The 24,378-nt window shown below is 37.6% G+C and overlaps 1 protein-coding gene across 3 annotated transcripts in view; it reads left to right on the forward strand.

Annotated features, from left to right (window-relative positions):
• Positions 1-24,378, forward strand: part of LOC129377323 (neuronal PAS domain-containing protein 3) — a 238,672-nt gene that overhangs the window by 181,996 nt on the left and 32,298 nt on the right. For all 3 annotated transcript variants that reach the window (XM_055057195.1, XM_055057196.1, XM_055057198.1), the window contains one exon: positions 10,409-10,589. In XM_055057195.1, the coding sequence (XP_054913170.1) occupies positions 10,409-10,589 (181 nt within the window). The remainder of the gene's footprint in view (positions 1-10,408; positions 10,590-24,378) is intronic.

Here is a 24,378-nt window from a genome sequence, read left to right on the forward strand (position 1 = left end):
ACAAATGAAATCTCTTCAGTAAGAAGGAAGGCGGTAGTAGATGTATTAGCATGAGAAACATGATAAAAGTGCCCCTCTATTGTGTTCTTATCAGAGTCCCATAATGCACTGGGAAGCAGGGATTGGCCCTGATGTTTGGACACACAACACTAAGCTTATCAGTGTCTGAGGCTCTCGCTCTAATGTTGAAAGACCACCATTGTTGTGAGCTTTAGGCAGAATACAAGAGAGATTTCTGGGTCTTCACAGTGGATTTAGCGGTGTGGATGGGGACAGGAGAATATATGACAGAAACCAGGAAAAGAGCTCAAAGTCTTAAACTCGACAGAATCTCAAAGAAAAGCAGGCAAACAGATCAGCAAGTTGTCTAATTTCAGTCATGCAAACATGTATTTTATTTGTGGGAGTTTGAGGATCATGTCTTCACCAGGTGTCACCAGAACTGGTGGCCAGCTGTCATCAAAGAAAAACATTTGATGTTTTTCGAAGGTGGTCAAAAAACATCTTCTTTTTATGTCAGTGTGACATGAATGGTTGGAATTACACCAGCAAATTATTTTCTAAGTATGATCTGCATTTTCTGAGGAACCTAAAACCAATCAGTTTTGAGATGTTTGCTTTTACTGTTAGAGGTTGGATTTTTGACTCCTTCAAGCTCTTATAGACACATATCTGATAGACAAAGTTGTTCAACTTCCAGGCAGGCATCGCCGGGCTCATCTACAGTTGGTCAGTCATTTATCTGGATGATCCAGAGGAGACATGGGAGAAGATTAGGTTCAAAACACAACATTTTGGTTTCATATTTACATCGCCGTGTTTGGAAGAAGGATGAGTTTAATCCCAAGAACTCCATCGCAACTGTGAAACATGAAGGTGCAACCATCATGCTCTGCAAATGGGTCCAGATTGATCTAGCCAGTCTCCAGATCTGAGCCCAGCAGAAAATTGTTATTGCCAAGCAACAGGCCTGAATCCTGAATGATCTGGAGAAGATCTGCTTGGAGGAGAGGACCAAAACTCTGCCACAATGTGAGCAAATGTGGTGAAGATCTACAGACAACTCTGGAACTGGACACAAAAGTTTCTACACTAAACATTACATTCTGTTGCTCAAGTGCAGGGGTCCCCAAAGTGGGTCCTCGAGGGCCGGCATCCTGCAGTTTTAGTTCTCTCCCTGGTTTAACACACCTGGATCCAATGATGGTTCGTTAGAAGGCCTAAGAAGAACATCGACATGCTGAAAAGATTGTTACTACCACCAGGGAGAGAACTAAAACGTGCAGGATGCCAGCCCTCGAGGACCCACTTTGGAGACCCCTGCTCTAGTGTATCAAATTCTTATTCCATGCAATGAAATGCTAATTAATTATTTAAAATGAATAGTTTTTCCATGTCGTCTCTAACATTTCAGGGGAATGTTATAGACTTCTCCACTTTGGTTAGTAGAAAAACTTGAAAAATCCTTGATGTATCAAACGTTGTACAGAACTTGCGAGTAGTAAATGCACCAAATACTGTTTCATGGTTATGGGGGGTGAAGTGGAGACAGAGTGAATGTTATATTAACATCTTTGTCTGTTGCTTTTGCTTTAACAAATCATCAAGTTGAACAAGCTTTAGTGCTTTGGGACATGGAGGCAAAGGATGTGTGAGTGTGTATTGATCTTGGTGAAGGATCTCTTACCTCTTCCCTCTCTGGGGGTTTAAACTACACAAAGCACACAAACAGATACTCACAGGCTCCTCAGTGTGGAGTGATTTATTACAGCTTTGAAAAGGTTTGTTTATTCCATTACAGATGCACACAAAGTTCAATATTTCGTTTTTCAAGTCGGCTAAAAAGGACAGAAAAAACTGTCTTTATTGCTAGCTATACAGAGACAACAAGTAACCTGCTACTACTGAAGAGAGATATTTACATAGATACAATTTATGTAAATAATACAGTTTTTGTAAATTAAACTAGAGAGTTGACTGATATAACCGTATTGAATCACGATGTGTGAAACTGTCCAGCCTGGCCTCCAAACTGTACAGCTTTACTTTTTATATTCATCTTTCCTGCAAAGAAATTTCTTTTGTTGTCTTCACAATCTTCCAATGAATTCATGCCCCTTTATACTCTACATAATAATGTTTTCTGGCTAAAAACCTGGATGAAAATGAGTAATTGTTTCCAAAATATTTACAAATGCTATCTGTGTCATGCATTAATATTCATTTCCCCTGATTTAATATTTAGTAGAACACCTTTCACTGCAGTTACATCTGCAAGTCTCCAGGGGGTGTCGACCAGTTTTGAACAGAATAAAATGTATGTCAACTCTTCTGCTTTAACCATCGTTTGTCATATATTGCCACAGATTCTCAATTCAACATAGGCTTGGACTTTGACTGGGCCGTTTTTGCATGTGAAAATGTTTTGAGATACAAATCCATTCAACAAATATGTATATTATTGTTAGCAGCTGCTGAAAGTAACAAATTAAGTAACTTGTAATCTAACTGAGTTACTTTCTGTAAAACTATGTGAATCCAAGTCATTTTCTCTTCTTCTGCTCACATGGCTTTCTTCAGGGTGGCCAGAGTCTGGTCCTGGAGAGCTACCATCCTGCAACTTTTAGATGTATCCCTTCTCCAGCACACCTGGATCAAACCAGTAGCTCGTTACCAGGCCTCTCTATTACATGTTGATGAGGGAATTGAAGCATGTGATTCAGGTTAATGAAGGGTTTCATCTAAAGGTTGAGAAATAGTATTTCTCCATGACTGGAGGTGCATACTCCCCTGTCTCAATGAAAGGGCTGTTTTGACAGACACACACACACATACACACGCACCTACATGCACCCACGCACACACTTATTGCATTCTTGCATATTTTTGCCACTGATTAGAATAAAATATGGTCTAAAACAGCAGCAGAAGAGATAAACACTTCTGTCCTTCCTGAGTGACTTAATGTGCAGGTTTCCCCTCTCTCGTCACCTGAGCTCAATGATGTGATTGTCTGAGTGTTCTGTGTTCTGTTCTGCCTAATAAATCAAAATGTATCAGCTTGGTGTACACGCCTTCATGTGCACAAAAACAAACACACAGACACACACACACAGTTCATAATGGACTGACCATTTGTCATTCTCTGAGCTGTTGACAAGAAAAGTGTCTTAGATATGGAATGCGCGCGTGTGTGTGTGTGCGTAGGTGTGTGCGCGTGTGTGTGTGAACACACGCAGTTATTGACTCTACAGCTTCATTATTATTCATGACTGATGATACTGCTGTGATGTCATCAGGTGGTTAGTTTCATCTTCATGCACACGTTACTCCTAGTTGTAGCTTGTTCACAGAGACACTGACATTTACTGAAACTGCGCATTAAATTCCCGTTGGATGTCCCTCAATACGTCTTGTGAGAAGTGACTACTTCAATTATTACTTATTATGTTTTAATATTTTGTAAAATTGACTTTTTCTTAGCTTTATGTCATGTTATAATGTTATTCCTTCATCAAAAATATGCTTGGAGTTATCCTTTGATTCTTTGGGCACTGGTTGCCAATGGAAATTCAAGGATTTATCAGACATACATCAAACACTTACTGTAACAAAGCCCCACCCATTTCTACAAAAACTCCTTTGAGCAGCAGTGTCCAGCCCCTCTGCCTCTCAGCTCCTCCAAACTAGCAGCAGCAGCAGCAATTAGCAAACATCTTGTGGAGCTGAGTGTCTGCTGAGCTTTTCAACAAGACTTACCTCTGAGTGCAACACATCATAAGAATGTTTATGAACAGCATAATGAGAAGCATCGATGCGATGATGTGCTGACGAGAGAGTGACAGATCAGGAGCTTCTTAAAGAGACAGAAACCCATCACAAGGTGTAAAATTGTGAAGTCAAATTCCTTTTAAGTCATTTTTTACATATTCAGGATTTTCATAACAACAGAAGGGGAGTAGTTATTTGATTGTGTCATAAAATGGCTTTATGTACCTGGAAAAAATATATATTACATAATAAACCTCCTTAAAGTTTATTGCATTCTTGTAAGATGATAATTTTGTTGATTTGGTAAAATTTTTATCCTTTTTGTGACGAGTGCAGCACATTCTAAACATGTTGTAATTATTTGCTGATGTATAAATGAAAAGATTGCTCTATATTTTCTGAAGTCTGTGAGATCTTCAGTGTTTGAGGACATAAAGTTTCTGTGTGAAAATTTTTCACAGTTCATCTTTTGTTCATTGTTTCTCCTCATTTCTTTGCTTTAAAGGACGATGTTCCATGAATCATTAACAGCAGAGTAATTATGCACTATCAAACTTGGAATATTACCCCACTTAGCTAATGTTTAATGCTATAATTAATTCTGAAACCTGCGAGCCAACATCAATTTATTTGATTAGTACTTTGCAAAGTCACACAGAGGTTTTTCACTGTTTTGAGGTATATGGGTTTGTGCTCGTGTGTTAAGCTTTAAAATGTTTTTACATTAATTAAACTATGATACAGAGTGAGAGTGACTAATGAGAATTCCTCACTTCACTTTTCATGTGTTTCATTTTTTCTTCTTCTTGTGTTTCTGGACGGAGTTTTAACTTTCGCAGTCTAATTGTTAACGTTTTCTCTGGCATCTGCCAGGCAGCAGATTGATCTGATTTAGCAAGGGACTGTTATTAAAGAAAGTCATCAGGAAATTGTTGGTTTATTAATATATATATATATATATATATATATATATATATATATATATATATATATATATATATATATACAGTTAGGGCCAGAAATATTTGGACAGTAACACAATATTTGTGAGTTGGGCTCTGCATGCCACCGCATTGGATTTGAAATGAAACCTCTACAACAGAATTCAAGTGCAGATTGTAACGTTGAATTTAAAGGGTTGAAGAAAAATATCTGATAGAAATTGTAGGAATTGCACACATTTGTTTACAAACACTCCACATTTTAGGAGCTCAAAAGTAATTGGACATATAAACATAACCCAAACAAAAAAGTTTGTTCTCAATATTTTGTTGCGAATCCTTTGGAGGCAATCACTGCCTTAAGTCTGGAACCCATGGACATCACCAAACGCTGGGTTTCCTCCTTCTTAATGCTTTCCCAGGCCTTTACAGCCGCAGCCTTCAGGTCTTGCTTGTTAGTGGGTCTTTCCGTCTGAAGTCTGGATTTGAGCAAGTGAAATGCATGCTCAATTGGGTTAAGATCTGGTGATTGACTTGGCCATTGCAGAATATTCCACCTTTTTGCTCTCATGAACTCCTGGGTAGCTTTGGCTGTATGCTTGGGGTCATTATCCATCTGTACTGTGAAGCGCCGTCCGATCAACTTTGCAGCATTTGGCTGAATCTGGGCACAGTATATCCCGGTACACTTCAGAATTCATCCGGCTAATCTTGTCTGCTGTTATGTCATCAATAAACACAAGTGACCCAGTGCCATTGAAAGCCATGCATGCCCATGCCATCACGTTGCCTCCACCATGTTTTACAGAGGATGTGGTGTGCCTTGGATCATGTGCCGTTCCCTTTCTTCTCCAAACTTTTTTCTTCCCATCATTCTGGTACAGGTTGATCTTTGTCTCATCTGTCCATAGAATACTTTTCCAGAACTGGGCTGGCTTCTTGAGGTGTTTTTGGGCAAATTTAACTCTGGCCTGTCTACTTTTGGAATTGATGAATGGTTTGCATCTACATGTGAACCCTTTGTATTTGCTTTCATGGAGTCTTCTCTTTACTGTTGACTTAGAGACAGATACACCTACTTCCCTGAGAGTGTTCTGGACCTCAGTTGATGTTGTGAACGGGTCCTTCTTCACCAAAGGAAGTATGCGGCGATCATCCACCACCGTTGTCTTCCGTGGACGCCCAGGCCTTTTTGAGTTCCCAAGCTCACCAGTCAATTCCTTTTTCCTCAGAATGTACCAGACTGTTGATTTTGCTACTCCAAGCATGTCTGCTATCTCTGTGATGGATTTTTCTTTTTTTTCAGCCTCAGGATGTTCTGCTTCACCTCAATTGAGAGCTCCTTTGACCGCATGTTGTCTGGTCACAGCAACAGCTTCCAAATGCAAAACCACACACCTGGAAACAACCCCAGACCTTTTAACTACTTACTTGATTACAGGTTAACGAGGGAAAGGCCTTTTGAGTTACTTGCAGCCTTTGGAGTCCATTGTCCAATTACTTTTGGTCCCTTGAAAAAGAGGAGGCTCTGCATTACAGAGCTATGATTCCTAAATCCTTTCTCCGATTTGGATGTGGAAACTCTCATATTGCAGCTGGGAGTGTTCACTTTCAGCCCATATTATATATAAGTTGTATTTCTGAACATATTTTGGTCAACAGCTAAAATAACAAAACCTATGTCACTGTCCAAATATTTCTGGCCCTAACTGTATATATATACATATATATATACATATATATATATATATATATATATATATATATATATATATATATATATATATATATATATATATATATATATATATATACATATATATATATATATATACACACACACATATATATGTGTGTGTGTGTATTTATGAAAGCATGCGTGTATTTGTGGATGTGTGCGTTTGAAACTTGAAACTTTGAAACTTTTGGGCTGAAGGACCTTGGATAGAGTAGCGATATTAAACTTTAATATTTCATGGGCAATATTTAATGTGAAAAGGTTTTATTGGATTGAGCAAAGAGAAACTTAGAGCCTGAACAGCTGATGTGGCGTGCCATTGTTTCATTTGCTTCTGAATTTTCCAGGAACAGCATCACTGCTAAGGCTGCAGATGATCCTGTAATCATAGAGCTATGCAGGCGCAGAAGCAGTTCTGACGTTAGCAGGAATTTTAAAGAGAAAACGTTGCTCAAAAGTTCAGGTAAAGAGTCGAGCAGGTAAACATAGCTGCTGTTGGATGAAAACAAAGCACCTGGAATGGAGTTTGTATGCTCTCTTTCACATACTCAAGCTTCCTTCCACCGTCCAAATTTATGGATGTAGGTTTATTTGTTATTGTCTCTGTTTCCTCCTGTGATGGCGACCTGAACAGAGTGCCTTGCCCAATAGCGGCTGGAATCAGGCGTCCAGCTGGTTTTAGATTGTCAAAGGTCCAGCTCATGTCCACGCTGTGCCCAGATACAGGCCGTCCCTCACTCACATCTAAGAATTCAGATAGTGACAAGCTTGTAGCAGCTGCAGCTGATCCCTGGTTGATATATCAAGGAGGCTGTGGAGCTTTTGTTGGTGCAAGAAGGTCTACTTTCAGGAATAAAGATCAGGAACCATTCTGACTGAGTCAATCTTTGGTAAAGATTTAATTTTTAGCTCTCCCTTACTGAGCCTTAGATATGCCCCAAACTATTCTGTTCTTTTTTTTTCTTTTTGCCAATTTCTGATTGAAGATTGAGAAAATCAGGTTTAATCTATTTGTTGTTTTCTCATTTGTTTTGTACTCTCGAGTGTTTTCTTTCCTCTTTGAAAAATGAAAAATATGAAATTAAGCTGAGTTTTTCTGAAGACATGTTGATGATGTGTCATGTTCTTGCAGGCAGCTATAGGGTCACTGCTTTGACCTGTATTTTGGAGAAACCAGTGGTGGCTGAGCTGGGTCAACAGCAAAAACAAAGATAAAAACATCTTGTTCCTTAGTCACTGTGTGTCTGGCACGGATTTAACCACAGGAAAGTAACTTTGCTCCTCCCAGTGCTGTCTGAAGTTTCCACTGTCTGTTGTGAGCTGATGTGCCAGATGGTTTGTTTCATTGAAACACCTGGAATGTTCTCTGTGGAGATCATGTGGGAAAATGGCTGGCATTTTCAATAAATCCTTCCAGGTGATCGAAAGGAGCATCTGTCCATCAAAGTCTCAAGTGAACTTCAATTAAACACACGAACTGGATGGAACCACAGGAAAGTCGTCAGGGAACACGTGCTGCCATTGTTGATTGTCATCATTTCTGGAGCTGTCTGTCTGGGTTAATGGAACAAACCTTTTGTTTAGACCAGACATGACATGGCTTGAAGACAGGAGAATTTATTTCGGGGTGCACCATGTATCTATTAGTTTGATTTGAATTATGTGCATTCAAATGGAACATAGATCTGTCATAGCTCGAAGCTTGTAAACGTGGCACACCGGCAGGAGGAGCCGTGAACTCCAGTATCTACTTGTGCAGAAACACCAAAACAATCATTTTCATCAATGTAAAGTTAGTTTTAATGGCTTGTTGTCTTAAAGCACAGTAAACCACAGAGAAGCTTCAGTTCCATGATAACTGTAACTCTTTCAAAGTATTAGTAAGCCATTCATTGTGCCTGTTCTGTTGACTGCTTAGCTCTTCCACAGTCCTTATGCATATTCAGTGTTTGTGAAAACACTGACAGTAATTGATATTTTCAGACAAAAAGCTTAAAATTGTCAGATATGTTGACTGACATTCCTTTCCTCCAATCTTGCAAAAATATTGCAATTAAAACAAAAGACTCACAGTGTGACAAATGTGTTGCATTTCTGAAAAAAAAAAAAAAAAAACTGTGACAAGTTATTGTGCGGATGTCACAAGTGTTTAACTGCTGGTCACAACACTGTCATGACAGATGAATCATTTAGGATTTGAATTTATTTCCCTGGTACCAGCTTACCTGCAGGTCCCTGTATTCCTATGGTCTGTATGACTTCACATCATTGCGGACTTTGTGCTCAGCGGATTGTGGCACAGCACTGTGAGCGCAGCAGTGAGGTGACCTAGCCTAATCTGAAGTGGTTTACTATAATGCCCACGATTAAATAGATAACTATTTAACTGAGTTATCTATTAAATAGATAAGAAAAAAACAGTTTATGTGCTTCGAAAACACTTAAAATGTGCAACACTGGTGAAATAGATTAGCCAAGTTTTAATATAAGAAAAGTCATCTTGTCACTTAAACGGAGGAACAATGCTTATCCAATTAGCAGTGTAACATCTAAACATGACTCTGGTGTCTGTGAGCGCATGTGGTTCAGCTATCAGCATCGTTTCTCAATCATTACTTTCTGTTTCACATGAGACTTTATGAGGGAAATAAATTGCCTTAAAGGTAATTCTTATTAAAAGGATTACATCCATATAATCCCCTTTGTCCCAGTGGACATCCCAAAACACACACACACACACACCAACACATTATACATAACCAGATTAACACATGGAAATAAATGTGTACAACCTTTTTGATATGCTACAAATGACAGAACACACCTCCAATAAAACCTCAGAGGGTATTATTGGAAACCATGTTTTCCCGTGTGTGTGCAGGTTCATGGATATTACACCTCATAACTGTGACCAGACCAGGCACCTTCTTGTGTGTGTGTGTTGCAGGTTTGCTATGTTGAATACACACCTGTGTGTAGAAGCTGATTATGGAATGAGACTTCATTTTGTTTATGCTCGCTCCCCTCATCCCCAATTAACAAAGACAAATCCGCTTCTATCATGACTAATGAGAGAGTTTAGCGTGAAGGAACTCTGAATTTTCATAGTGAAACGAAGACTATTTATTCAATTTTCATGAAAATGACAAAATGCAGCCGATTGTCCATGACTGTAAAGGGGCAGATTAGATGAGGATGAAAGGAAGGGATGAAAAAATGGGATGAGGGAGAGGAGAGGAGATAACACCAGTTTTCACATCTCTGTTAACAACTGTAAAGCTAAAACTGGACTCACTTTTCTTTTTTTTTAATATATAAATATTTATTTATTTATTTACTTCCATATATTGTGCAGTAATGAACATTTCAAATAGTGCCCTTGACCAACCTGAAATTCATAAAGTTCAAAAAGAAACAATTTCAATTAAAATGCATCATTTAATATAGAAGGTTGACAACATTTCTTCTCCTAAAAGACTACATAGCTACGTTTACACATGCAGCCTTCGAACAGCAAATGTTTAACATTTGCTCTCAGAGCATCAGGAGACAGTCAGAAAATGACTAACAATTAAGTGAAAATCTGAATATTTACCTTTTAAAACATGTCAAATTCATGTCTAATTTACAGTGTTTTGGAGAAGCATACCCAGCCACCACAAAGTCTTTTTTTAACTGCTGATTGCCCAAATAGTCCTACACAAATAGAAACTATTTGATTTTTGACATTTCCAGATTTTAATCAACAAAAGGATGTACAAAACCTTCTTGCCTTCATTACAAAAACCTCCCCTTTATTTTAGGAGATACAATCCATCAGAATAAAAAGAAATTAATGTTGAGTGAAAAATGACATAGGCTACAGATGAACTGAGACAGATGCAGAGAAAAAGAAAAAAGGTGTAATGCAACATTCGATGGACAAATGCCAACATCTTGATTATTTGTTCCTTTGCAGGTGGAGCTGACAGGAAGCAGTGTGTTTGACTACGTCCACCCTGGTGACCACGTGGAGATGGCAGAGCAGCTTGGCATGAAGCTTCCTCCGGGGAGAGGCATGTCTCTGTCCCAGGGAGCGGTCAGTGAAGACGGAGCGTCCTCAGCGTCATCATCATCACACTCTGAGACGCCTGAGCCAGGTAGGAGACCTGAGACCAGGGTGTAAGGACATCAAGCTCAGAAGCAATTTCACTCAAGTGACTGACATTTGTAGTGTCACACATTTTACTTCCTTCTGACAAACCCATGGAGAACTGTGGTTTACTTCAAATAACCTCACAAAATATTTTAATAAAAATAAAATGATGATCTATATTGATAATAATCTAGTCACCTATGTTGACATTGTTGTGCTCCCTTTGCCAAAAGATCCAAAGGGGTGAATCAGATCAACAGTTAATTCATGTATGAACAGAGTGGAAGTCTTGTATTTTTGGGGGGATTGTTTTTTTCCTCAGATATTGTCAGTAATCATGATTTCCTACTTCTATAAAGTAAAAGCCAGCCAGGTGCTCAGCTGCTCGGTAACAGAGCAGGTGCACCATTAATGGAAGCTACTTTTCTTGATGCAGTCGTCCCAGTTTCAAATTTTGGCCATTTACTGCATCTCCTCTTTTCTCTGCCCTCCTTCGTATTGAACTTCTACTGAAAACCAATTAGTGCCAGAAAACGTTTAGCAAAAGTCAGTCATTAAGGCCCACAGGAAAAACCGGCCTGTTTTAAGGGATTGTAGATGTAGAAGATTCAAGAACAAGCTTTTCACCTTATTTGATTTCTCACTTTTTACTCTTATGATGTAACAAATGTAAAGGAAACAATAAGAAATGTTATTTGTACAAGAAGATTTAAGAATTGTGCTATGTATCTATTACTGCTGAGCAACACAGCTATCCTAAATGTTGTCATGCAGCATAACCCTCCATTATATTCAGTCCATTCATTCTATTTAGAAATGTTCTTACTAAATGTTCAGGGTCTGATTCACAATGGCTTATGGAAGATATCTGATGACAAAGATTAATCTAATTATATTAATGTATTTTTTGTTCTGTAAACTGTGATCCACTGTATTTTGGTTGCGGATAATACACCAGACAAAAAAGTAATCTGGAAAGTAACATCAGTGTAAGAAAGCAGATGGATGTGAAAGTCAGCATTCACTGAGCAAAAACGGTAAATGAAGTTGAAAATAATTGGTGCACAGATATTTATTTATTAATTTTGTTCGATAAAAGGACTTAACTCTGAGTTATTTCAGCTATCCACACTGTTTTTACTCACTGGTTTTCTGTTAGCACTGAGTCCTGTTGATGGTTGTGAGATGGGATAGAGTCATTGGTTGGAGGTGAGGCACATCAAGCAGTTTCCAGTCCTTTGTAGGGCAATGCAGAGAAAACCCAATAGAGTTTAGATTTGACCTAGAAAATCCAACCCAATCTGACCCGGTCCATAGACATTGTTTTTGATCTGATCTGACCTGACTGGTAAACTTTATTTAGAGTATTGAGTCTGAAGTAAAGTTGACATTCTTTTATAATGGTACCATTTTAAAATCCTTGCAGACCTTGGACTTTGCTCGTCTGGCTTAGTAGTGTATCTTCCCATGTTTTTAGTGTTTTTTAACACCTTCCAGCTCCTTTTTGTTCCTCGTTGTAACCGCAGGGTGAGTCAAACTGCAGATGTTATGGGATGTGTGATTGATAGAGAAGGATGGTTCAGGTTACAGTTTATCTAACGCTTGCACCTTGTTTTCTTTCTTTCTTTCGTCAGCATAAAGCTACCTGCTCCTCTATTTAGATTAGAATAAGTGGACTAACATTGTGTGTTCTCCTTTAGTTTTGTCCAGAAAGGTCGTAACCACTTTGCCATCCCACCTCCACACCTGCTTCACTCTCCAAACAACTTCAGCGGTGCCGCAGTGGTGGATTTACTTTCTTATTTCTACACCATCTGTCCTTATTCTAACTTTGCAAAAGTTCTCCAATGCTTGTTTTCTAATATCTCCTTATTCACTGCTGTATTTTGTCATGCAACACTTTTATTGTTCTGGAGTGGAAGGGCTCACAATTCTCCATGGGATTCTTTGTCCTGTCTCTTCCATTCCTTCATTTATCTATCCCCTCATCTTCCACTGCACCACATGTTCAAGACTTTTTACCTTCCAAATGCTTTCCATTGTGCCCTCACTCTGTCTCTCATGCTGATGATAATTTAAGCATTAGGGGGAAATCCATTTATAAATTAAACAAAATGACTTGATATCCATCAAGTCCCTTAGTTCATCAGCCTGTTCAAACAAGGAGTTGAAGATTGGCTTTGCGGCGACCAGGGTCTTCGGAGACGGCACAGTAATTAGATCTGCCGCGGATTTATTCTGGGCTGATTGGGGCTGGTGATGGGTGTGTGTGTGTGTGTGTGTGTGTGTGTGTGTGTGTGTGTGTGTGTGTGTGTGTGTGTGTGTGTGTGTGTGTGTGTGTGTGTGTGTGTGTGTGTGTGGTGTGTGTGTGGTGTGGTGTGTGTGTGTGTGTGGGTGTGTGTGTGTGTGTGTGTGTGTGTGTGTGGGTGTATCTGTGTGTGTGAAAGATTTTTAAATTAATTGGAGTCTATTGGAGGTCCACATTTTAGGGTTTTTTTTGTTCTTTTTTTTTCCTTTGACTTTGTGCAAACCTCTAACAAAGCCTTTCCATACACTAAACTAAAGATAGATAGTGAGGCAAAGAGTACATCTATGTGGTCATCTATGTCAATTTGTCTGAGAGAAAATGAAAGCAATGACACTTTTTTCACTTTGGATTTGCCCTCAAGGTGCAAAAACATTAAAAACTAAAGAAGCAAAAGAAGAAAAAGGATGTAGTGTGGATATCTCAGTGATTACTAACATTGACTTGACCAAAGGAAGGAGAAAGACAGAAGTTGCCAAGAGAAACATGTTTGCTCTCCATTGTTAATTTGCCGAGAGAGACAGTAAGGAGGAGAGGCCGGGGATGGAGCGACATGTTCCAATGAGCATGAGTGTTTAGCAATGTTAATTTGTCTGCATGAAAAAGCAGAGAAGGGAGGAAGAGGTCTCAGGCAGACATGCAGGAATCTGAAAGAGTGATCCCTAATGACACTCTGACCAGTCAGAGGAAGAAAGGCAATTAGGATTCATGTATGTGGTATTTAATGCAAATCTGCATTGAGAGCAAGGAGCCAGATGAGTGAATAAATCTATGCTGCTTGTAGCTAGCAGTAGATTTGTTGCAAACTGACGACTCAACCATACATTCAACCTGAAAAGATAACTTCAAATATTGGAAGTTGTGTCAAAACAAGGAAAGGGTGCGCTGGTTTTCCTTTAGTTGATTCATTTTATACCTTTCCAAAACATAAAGGCAAAAGTTTTGTTATTTAGATATTTCGAGAGGACATACAAGGAAGTTGTGGCTGTTGGTCACTTACAAGGTAATCTGTCACATTTGCAATTTAGCAAAGTCTGATACAGGGACCATCGTTTTTACCTATCCATTCATAACTGCAGGGTCATTGGACTGGGCCGATTCCAATCAGTGGCGTTCAGACCTGGACAGGTCAATTAAAAGCCTACATGGACAAGTTCACTGAACGATAACATGACATTGTCTAGTTATTTGTCATTTCCTCTACTGCTTTTGAAGACCCTGCACCCATTTATTGATGAAATTTAGTCTAGCTGATGGGTCTCCTCATGACTACATCATCCACGTACATGATATTATTAAGAGTTTCTGTTGCTATAGATGAATATTAAGGTTTGTTGTTCCCTCTGTGTTGGAAACAAAATGTTTTGTTACACCCTTGAAAATAGAGAAGACAGAAAAACGAGAGTGAGTTTTTTTATGCAGCAATTTAACACAATGAGGACAGATCACAAAAACTCCCTAGTGGAGGACAGAGCCACTACCAATCAATCCCAGAATAGGTTCACTAGCTGATTGCTGATTAACTGTCAATTGTAAATCTATTTTTTTTCATCTAAACTCTTGCGGTATGAAAATAACTTATCGTCACCTTCCTAAACTAATGGTCTAAGTAATATATATATAAATGAATTGAATTCAATCGAAAAGTCTGGAGGGTGTGTCTCAGTACTTTTTTGTAATACTGTGTATCATTTCACTATATCTCTGTCTGCTACACTAAGTTCTCAGACATTCCAAGCCTTTAGATCTGCAACCAAATATTAAACAGTTTCAACTTCAAATCTGAGCCACTTTTCTGGAGCACTTTATTTGTTCTAGTCGTCCATGTCCTGATGTAATTACATCAGACCTGAATTCAGCTTTACACTCTTTGATCTTCAAATCCCTTTAATATAACAAAACTTGACTTTTTTATTACTTAGTCTATAAATTATGAACTATTTCTATTGTAAGGCCCCTGGCATCAGTCTAATTTGACTTATTTGGCAGGTTGTACCAAATTACTACTTTGCGTCTGCTAACCCTCTGCATATCTTGCTCTACTGTGTTTTTATGAATTGGTCAGTAAAAGACTTTTCATATTTTTTGCATAAGTTTCAAAAAAGCAATTTCCTACAAATTATAGACTTACATTTTACCTCATTTTTAGTTAGCATAAAATCTGTTTGTTCCCATTAAGAGTCCTCGCTTTTCTCTTACATTCATGTATTTTTGCATAAAAAAATTCTTGCCATATTAAGAAATTAAATTATTCTTATAATTTAAGAATAATACTCTTAAATTATTCTCTAGGAATAATTTATTTCTTGTAGATGGAAAGAAATTCATATCAGAAATCAGTTGATGTCTAAACTAGCCAAATGTGGATTATTGTTAGGTAAGAGTCACCTGTCAGTTTAAACCTCAGGTTATCAGCCAGGCTTGTCTCTCAGGCTGCTCTGTTGAAATATATTAGAAAGCTGGCCCCATCATTTTAATTATAGTCACACTCATAAAGTGCAAAAATTGAAGTTAAAACATGAGATGACCTTGGAGGAAAGAACCTCCTTTGAAGCTTGACGCCTCTTGCCAACACACTCTTGCAGTTAAAGAGACTCATCTTTAAAAGCACATGACGCAATTTGACTAATATCCGTCAAACTGAGGCTGAGAGCACCAGTGTCTCCAACTGAGAATGAGTGGTTGAAAATGATTACTCATAAGGGGAATTCAGAGTCCAGCTAAAGGGAAGAAAGACTTCTTGTATCTCTTCACTTTTTTTCCTCTCTACTTGAAAAAATTCCATATTATCAGAGATCAGTCTCTGGTAGATGCTTAGAATGTATCTGTTGTCCTCTGCCTGTCGACTTTGAATATGGACACTTGAGGTGAATTGTAATATTCATGATAAAATAACTGAGTGATGACTAGCTGTGCTGAATAAAGGAAATATATAAGTTGGAAAGTCAAGTCTTTTTAAGGATGAGTAAAATTAAAGTCTTGAGCATTACACCAGGTAATAATGTTATTCTGTCATCAAAAACAGACGTGGAGTGATGCTTTGATTCTTTGCATGTTTGAGAAATCCTTGAATCTCCCGTGGCAACCATCCAGGGCTGCCTGAACGCTTGTTCTCACATAGCTCCTTACTGGAGCCGCAGTCTCACAGAGCAGCCCTCAGCTGTCAGTGTCATGAGGAGCATTGTTGTCATAACGTCCTGAAGGCGGCGTGTCTGTAACAGTAGGAACTTCTTAAAGAGACGGAAGCCAATTTGAAAGCGCCGAATTTCCAAGTTAGATTTGATAAGTACAGCATTTTCATAACAATTGAGGGTCACATTTCACTGTAAAATGTCACTATGTGCCTGGAAAATACATAAGCCCCGGTGTTTAAATTTATGTTCTAATTCTCCCCAGAAAACCAGACTGTGAACGTACACATTGCATGTATAGTTGCAGATGGAACTTTCCCTCTTCTTATCTAAGAAAATGATGTTAGTGGGAAAAAAGCAGCAGTGTTGTTGTTTTAAGATGTTTAAGCTCTAGATTTTGCATGTTGTCCAGGCAACATGTTGTGTTGTCCTGGTTGTGTTGTCCTGGTTTGGTGTGTTGCCTCCTTAGTAACTTGTCATGTGTTTCATCCTCCATAAGTCAGATTTAACCTTCCATCTATTGATGAAGATAATCCTAATCTTCATCACAACCCTCAACAAAAAAAAAAAACAGCCAATAATGCAGAAAAACTTTAAAACACAAAATGTCATAAACTTAATACACAATTTTACAGCATCAGTGTTATGTGTTCACCCTGATCAGGTTAAATCACAGGTGTGATTTAGAGTTGAATGACAATGCAGAATCAGCTGTGGGTTCACCATGTTATAATTTTATCAGGAAACACAAAAACAATAAAAGAAAAAAAAAAACATTTCAAAGACTTCCAGGAATGACATTATATCTGACCTCAAAAAAATAAAAAAAATAAAAAACCATAAGTTCCCTGTTATTAGCTCTGGGCCGTCTAATTGTCCACAGCATTGCCTTATTTCAACATCACAAGTCTTTGATTATTGTTGCTAATTACACCATTAGCACAATGGAGGGGAATAATTCATCATAATCACTCACATTTATCATAATTATCCAAGTTTACAAGAACCTACTTTTAATATCATTTAGAGCAACCATCAGCTGCTGTTGCTGCTGCTCAAGGACAAACTAAGTGAGGCTTGTGAGTGTGTGTGGTTGGGGGGGGGGGGGGTGTGTGTGTGTGTGTGTGTGTGTGTGTGTGTGTCGATGTGCATTAGTGTTTAGTTAAATAAGTTTACATTTGCTCTGAATATGTGCTTTGGATTCCAAACAAGACAAAAGTCAAATATTTGATATTGGTTTAACTTAGTCTTATATATAAATGTTAATTTTATAAAACATATTTATATGTTTTAACATATTTTTATGCCCAAATTTTACTCTAATTAATTGAGTAATGATTAATTTCAGTAGCTTTACATCTGTAGTTCCCAGATAGCATTAAAAAAAACATCTCAAATGCTTTAAACTGTCATATATAAAGTGTACTTAAAAAAAATAAAACAAGAAACTGCTCTGGCACTAACAGGTTAATACAAGAACAAAGTGCAGCATATTCAATTCGTGTTAGGGGCACTAAAAGGTGTCAGCAAAATAAGTTGTTTTACACATTTAGAGTTTTAAGTGTTTCAGTTTGCAATTTTTAATTTAAATTTATTTCTGTCAGCGATAATATTTTGAGTTGCAATTTTATCTTTAGTATCAATATTATTCCTTTTGGTTTTATTTAAAATGGATGATTCAGTCTTACCTTTGTTGTTTTATGGCCATGGATTTTACTGGCTCTGATGGTTTTGGGAATTCCCTCTGTGAGGCAATTTCCGAGCCTGGGTGGATTAAAACTAATATTAAACTGGTAATGGTTGAGTAATTAGCATTTTTTTAAATTAGGTTTTGCATTTTGTGATGTACAGAAAACAATGTCCTGAAATATTTATTCAAGGTCGAAACATTTGACCCTTGTCCTGGTCTCAAAAAGTCTGGTCTTGGTTTTGGTCTTGATCTCAAACAAATTGGTTTTTACTCCATACCTTGTGGCCAACTCTAGGCCTGCAAAGCCGGAGTCACAACGTTCTGCAGGAGCACACAATGAATCATTTATCTCACACAGCTACTCTAGAAAAGATTGTACCAACAATCTGCATTATATCAAAAATTGTTTTATTGCATCAACGTTAAAAACCTATAAAAATGATAATTATCACTAAATACATATGTATTGTTACATACTTAGGATGTGTGTGTTACCACTGTTGGAAGAAAATAGTATCAATTAGGAAGGTATAGTTTTCAGTAATCTGTAACTCATGATTTAAGTCAAATCAATAAGACTTTATGTCTGATATAAATTTGATACAAAATTAATAAAAAGGTGGAACTTTTCATTAATTTCACTTCAGCAATTCAGACTTCATGCTTGCTGCCTTTAGAAACAAGACAAGAGTGAGGAAGTTGTTCTCAGGCCAGGATAACCAGCCAGCATTGTAGAGTCATAATTTGTAATAATGTCATAACAATTGAATCAAGTTTAAAATTCATTTTAAACTTGATTGATTTATTTCTGTAAATATTTAAAACAGAAAGTTTTAAATATTTACTGTATTGAATATTACTGTCTGTACACAGATCTGAAGTTTGACTTGCGCATCACTTGATGACTCACTGTTATTTATCAATCCTTGTTTTGTTTCTCACGTTTGAATTACAGAGGTTGCAGTTTTCATTAATCCTCACTCATTTCAGTCTCACCAATAAATAATAATCATTACTATTTACTGATCAGACTGAACAGCCTATTGTCCACACAGTGAAACTCTGACAGTAAAAAAATCTGAAAATCATTTTGTACACATGGAGGGTTTGCTATGGTTCCACCTTTGATACAGATTTTTCTTGAAAATTTAATTCAAAAGGTTCATCTTTGGTTTTTGACCTTCTAAATAATATTCCTACACCAAATCTTCTCAACTGCACATATACTGATAGAATTAGTCATAATTCTGAAAGTGCTGGAAGTAATTAAATTTGTATCATGAATGTTTTTTCAGAAAAGCAATGAAACCACTCGAGCCAAACAAAGAACTTCTGTGAGGTAGAGGATTAATGCTAAAACAAAATTATCCATTTGGTTAAGTTCTATCAAACTGTCCACCCTCAAACTGCAATCTGGAGTACACAATGGCCAATCAAAAGCCATTATTATTAGGGTTTTCTAATTAGGCTTCTTAACGAGGATGGGGCTGTTTACAATGGAAGCCGGAGCTGTTCAGATAACGACAGCAGAGGACAGGACAGCACCGCATGGCAAATAAAGCTCTACTCGCTGCTATCTGTCTGTCACCACAGCGATAACACAGGAACTCTGCTAGTTCCGAGACTGAAATTTTTAATTTGAGCTGAAGTTTGAGGCGTGTTCATGTGTGCCTTCTTCTTTCCAGTTCAGTCTCAGACCTCAGTGTTAGCAGTGTGTTGCATGTAAACTGGGCAGTAAATGCTTAGGACTTAAAAACAATACAGAAGGCAAAACAGAAAGACTGCAATTAGGAAGAATAGATCTTACCAGTTATTATTTAAACATTTACATGACCTGCAATGCCTGCAGGCCTCAACATTATTATGCAAACCTCCACAGAGAAAAACTACATGTGAAATGGGAATTTAAAATAGTTTTTGATATTTTACCAACTTTAACTAAAAATCCTACATCTTAAGCCAAGTTAATGGAAATAGATCATTTTTTTCTGTAATTGCAGAACTTTTTACTTGTTTATTTATTTGCTATGATTTTATATTGGTCTGATTTTTTTTTGTTTTTAGAATTCTTTGTAAAAAAAAAATGTAAGAAAATTTTGGGCTTTCTGAGAGTGGTTGAAGTTATAAGACTTGTTAGGGCTGAGACTTTAAACCATTAATTTTCATTAATTGATTCCATCGGTTTTCACTTTAAGAATTTTAACACTAATCACATTTTCTTTTTTTACATACAAAAGCTCTGAGTGGAACCTTTGTATTGTGTTTCTGGTATACCCACCCGTAAATCTGATGCACAAGCTTTATCAAATTTATCAGATGGAGTCTTTATTGGCAAACTCCATCCATGAAAGACAAAGCCACCTCTGGGGTTTCATTTCTGCTTCAAAAACCGATCTGACGCAACGCTGGAAAAAACTGTTGCGTTCAAGTTGTGTTGAAGGACTTAGCCTATCGGTGAAGCAATTCAAGCCTGAAATAGCATCTCAATGTAAAATATGTTGCAGCAGCACAGACGTCCCACACACTAATGTTAGTGTCCATAGTCCACATTTCTGAAGAAGGTCCATGAATGATCAGAACTTCAGGAAACTCTGGAAATATGAAAGGGCAGAATATCACTTTGTTCCTATGTGATGGTTGAAGAATTTGAATAACCTGATTATATCTACTTGCTCAATAATTTAGCAGCAAATAAGGGTTTGAATTGAAAATATTTATTTTGTCAATATATAGATTTCTATTGAAATGCCATGAATTACAATTAATTATTTATGAATCCTGCAGTTGTCTTGATTCAATTTTTTTAACCGAGGCTAAGACTCCAGAAATATGCTTTAAGACCAGCTAGACATGTCCATAACTCTTAGCCAAAAATATAAGATTGTAATCTTTGTCAGTAAACAATCAGAAAACAATTGGTTTTTAACACAATATTTCAGCAAACCAGTCAACAGTCAAGGTCATCAGATCCTGAAAAAAGTTCCATGTGCTGCAGATATTCTCTTAACCACTGGAAGCTGACCTCCATTAAACCTGTGGATCTAGTTATCATGTTACACAATATGTGTGCATCTGTTCCATCTGATCAACAATAAGTCATAGTTGCTGCTGCAGCTCCTCACAGACGTGTTTGTAAAACCAGTTAGTAGCTCAATGAACACGGCTGCCGCTTCTATTCCTGCTCACGCCTTACTCTGATTATGGATGCTAAGCTGTTCAGTTCATCCATCTGTCTTTCTATATTCTGCAGCCAAGTGCACTGTGATCCTCAACTTCTCTGTTGTTTTTCTTTCTCTACATGCTGTTTCCCTTCTCGTGCTTCTTCTGCCTTCTTCACATGTTCTGTCGGATTTATCAAGGTACAGCTAACAGGAACAGAGGAATTAGATGAAAAAGAATGAAAGAGATGAAATGCTGACAAAAGGTCTCAGAAACAGAGCGCGGAACAGTGGAGATGAAAAATAAATTTATTCCAGAATGTGACATAAAAACAGTGATGTCCAGTGAGTCGAAAACCACCGAAAGGATGATTAAAATTTGCTCAAATTAAATGTATTCATGGATGTGTTGTATTTTAATCAACAACTAAGTAGAAATTCTGTTATTTTCTGGCTAAAATAATTTAAATTAATTATTTTGTTCTTTTTACTAATCTCATTCAACCTTCCATATTAAAAAGAAAAATCAAGTATGAACTGGTTTGCCATCAAAATTGTGAAAAAAGAAATACATATTTTAAGTCCATCCAACCACAGTGGTATTTATAGATTTTAGTTGATCATAGCAGCCAACCTTCATACACAAAGACTGGATCAGGGCTAAGAACCTGCTAGCAGTTTTAATTTTACCCTAAGTTAGTTAAATTTGGATCCAAACAAATGTATTGCAGTGCCTTACACTGAAGAAATATATAAATGCATAAGCTCATAACAGACAGACATTTGGAAACTATTATGACAATTGAGAATAACATGTGACTAAACCAATATCTTCAGTTATCAAATCAGGACATTCTGATTCAGTAACGTTCAGCAAATCAGATAGCAAATGTCATTAGATTCTGATTAGTTTACTTTAATCACAGTTAGTCATCTATAGACTAACCATATCTAGTCATCTAGATATAGCTAAAAGTAAAATTTAACTATTACATTTTTGTAAACTACTATGATTGACTTTTCTTATCTTTATAGTTAATATTTGATACTCTCCTAAGTCTTTTTATAGCTGTATGTATGCTGTGTGATAGAATGAAAATTATTAGCAGGCCATTATCACAAAGCAGGTATCTTTCATAAAGTTTATAGGCTATTTGAAATAATGCCTGTAAAAGACCCATTTCTGGACAGAAACATTAATCCAGCCGACTATTTAACAATAATGTCTTTTTTTTTTAGTTCAAATTAAATATCAAAGTGGTCATGAAAGCATGTCATGGTTGGTGGTGCCAGACATTCAGACCCTGAGTGTTTCTAGAAACTGTTGATCCTCTTTGATTCAAACTCCCAATTAGTGCTGGGTATCGATTCAGATTTCCAAAATTCAAGAGTCAGTTTGATTCATATGCAGCAAAGATTGCTAAAATCAAAGGTTGCATTTTCCTCAGGTGTTAGTTGGTTTTTCAATTAAAATAATTGTTTGCTTAGCTCCTCCCCCTCTGTTTTCAGTCTTACAGGAACTTTGCCTTAGTCACGTTTCTGTCTGGGGCAGTATTTGTGCAGGTTGCGTATAAAAACAGTTGCTTATTATTTTTCCGCTACGAATTTGTGTCGTTTTAACCTTTAATCTTTCTGAAAACAAACATGGGTTGCTAATTTAATTATCCAACTCATCGGAAACAAGCAATCTTTAACATTCCTGCTATCTCCCTCTTGTCTTTTTCCCTTCACTCTCTTTCTATCATCTCTTTCTGGTTTACTGCATACTTAGATAGTCCACTTCTCTTGTTTCATTCTTTGTTTTCTTATCGATTCATTTTAATATTATTATATTTTATATCAGTGGGTGAAGTTGTAGGAGTTGAGAATCAGTATCATTCTCAAGTGGAGAAACTGAAGTATCTTGATGTCTTGTTTACACGTGATGATAGGAAAAAACAGAAGCTGAACAGACAGATTCGAAGTGCATCTGCAGTAGTGCGGGTACTATGCCCATATTTTGTGATAAAGAAAGAGCAGAGTCACAAAGCAAAGCTCAGGAGTTAGCAGTTCGTCAATGTTCTGAGACTAACCCACAGTCATGATGAGACATAGATCAGGACTGAAAGAATGAGATCCTGGATAAAAGTGGCCAAGAGGAGCTTCCTCCAGACGGGAACTGGACTCCGCCTTAGAGTTAGGGGTTGTTGCTGTGGAGATGAATGCACAGAGTTGCCTTCTTGATCTGTTGCTCCCTTATAGTGGGAGCCAGAAGATTTCCATAGGGTGGCCAGAATGGGAGCATTGCTCACTCAGGCGTGGCCAGCAACTGATCTGCACCAGTTCAGAGCACAACATCCAAATTTTACAAATAATTCACTAAAGACATAAAATATTTTCTTGAAGTGAAAAAGGTAGATTGTTACATTTGTATTGTCAGCTGTTTTGTAGTGAAGCTGCAGAGGTGGCCAAAGGCCTTGGCTCCACTTCATGACCATTCCCATGATGTGCTCTGGGATTAGTGGAAGAGAACAGGTGCAGTTGTCTCAAAACTGCATTAAATAAAGAAAAAAAGACCAAATCTGAAATAAAATGTGTGGGCAAGCTGCCCCATCACAGAGTAGTGCCCCCATTGTCCCTCCCGTTCAATAACTTGAGAGAAGTCCTGGAGTCCCATTACACCAAGACTAGGAAGGGGGAGGCAGTTCAGCCGCAGGAAGATGTGGATGAAAAGAAAGAAAAGTTAGACAAAGGCAGGATCACGATGTCTCCAGACTATTAGAGCTCTGTTTGATTTGAGCTCATTGTCTTGATAAGACTGTCGATGTAAGTCTCTTTTTTTCATCAGTGCAGCAAAGCGGGGGCAAGAATGAGGATAGAGGAGCATCCAGAGATTAATGGAGCGAAAAGACAGGAAGAAAGACAAAGGTGAAGAGGAAGTGGGTTGGGAAAGACAAGGGATTTTAGCTTCTTTACATTTAGTTCCCATGCTTTTGCAATGTGGGAAAAGGCTTTGAAGAAATCTACCTTAAAACACACACACACACACACACACACTGCTATCTTCACAAGGACTTTGCATTGACTTCCATTCATTTTTTATTGATTTCTATAGCCTACCCCTGACCCTTCCCTAAACCTAACCATTACCAGTACATGACTAACCTAAACCTGACCTAACCTCATTCAAACCTAACCCCTGACCCAAAAACAGCACTTTGTTTCACAGAGTCTGGGCTTTTTGGCCAGCAGTCTGTCCCACAACGTAGTATGAGTTAGGAAAATGGTCCTTACACTGTATCAGATGTAAGGCCACACACACATATACACATATGAGCAGAGTTTCCTGTGAAAAGGGAGTATGTGAATTGCTTCATATTCCAGTACATGTCTAACTCTATTCTATTTATGAATGTTTATGCAACCTTTGTCCTGGTTTTAAGATAAGACCTCAAATTGTTCTCACTTTTATTCTTATATACTCTCACGTTGTCTTTCTTTCTGAGTTTCTCTCACTGATTGTTTTCGTC

This window comes from Poeciliopsis prolifica, unplaced genomic scaffold (genome assembly GCF_027474105.1).
Source record: "Poeciliopsis prolifica strain line A6 unplaced genomic scaffold, Auburn_PproV2 SCAFFOLD047, whole genome shotgun sequence".
In the NCBI taxonomy this organism is placed as follows: domain Eukaryota; kingdom Metazoa; phylum Chordata; class Actinopteri; order Cyprinodontiformes; family Poeciliidae; genus Poeciliopsis; species Poeciliopsis prolifica.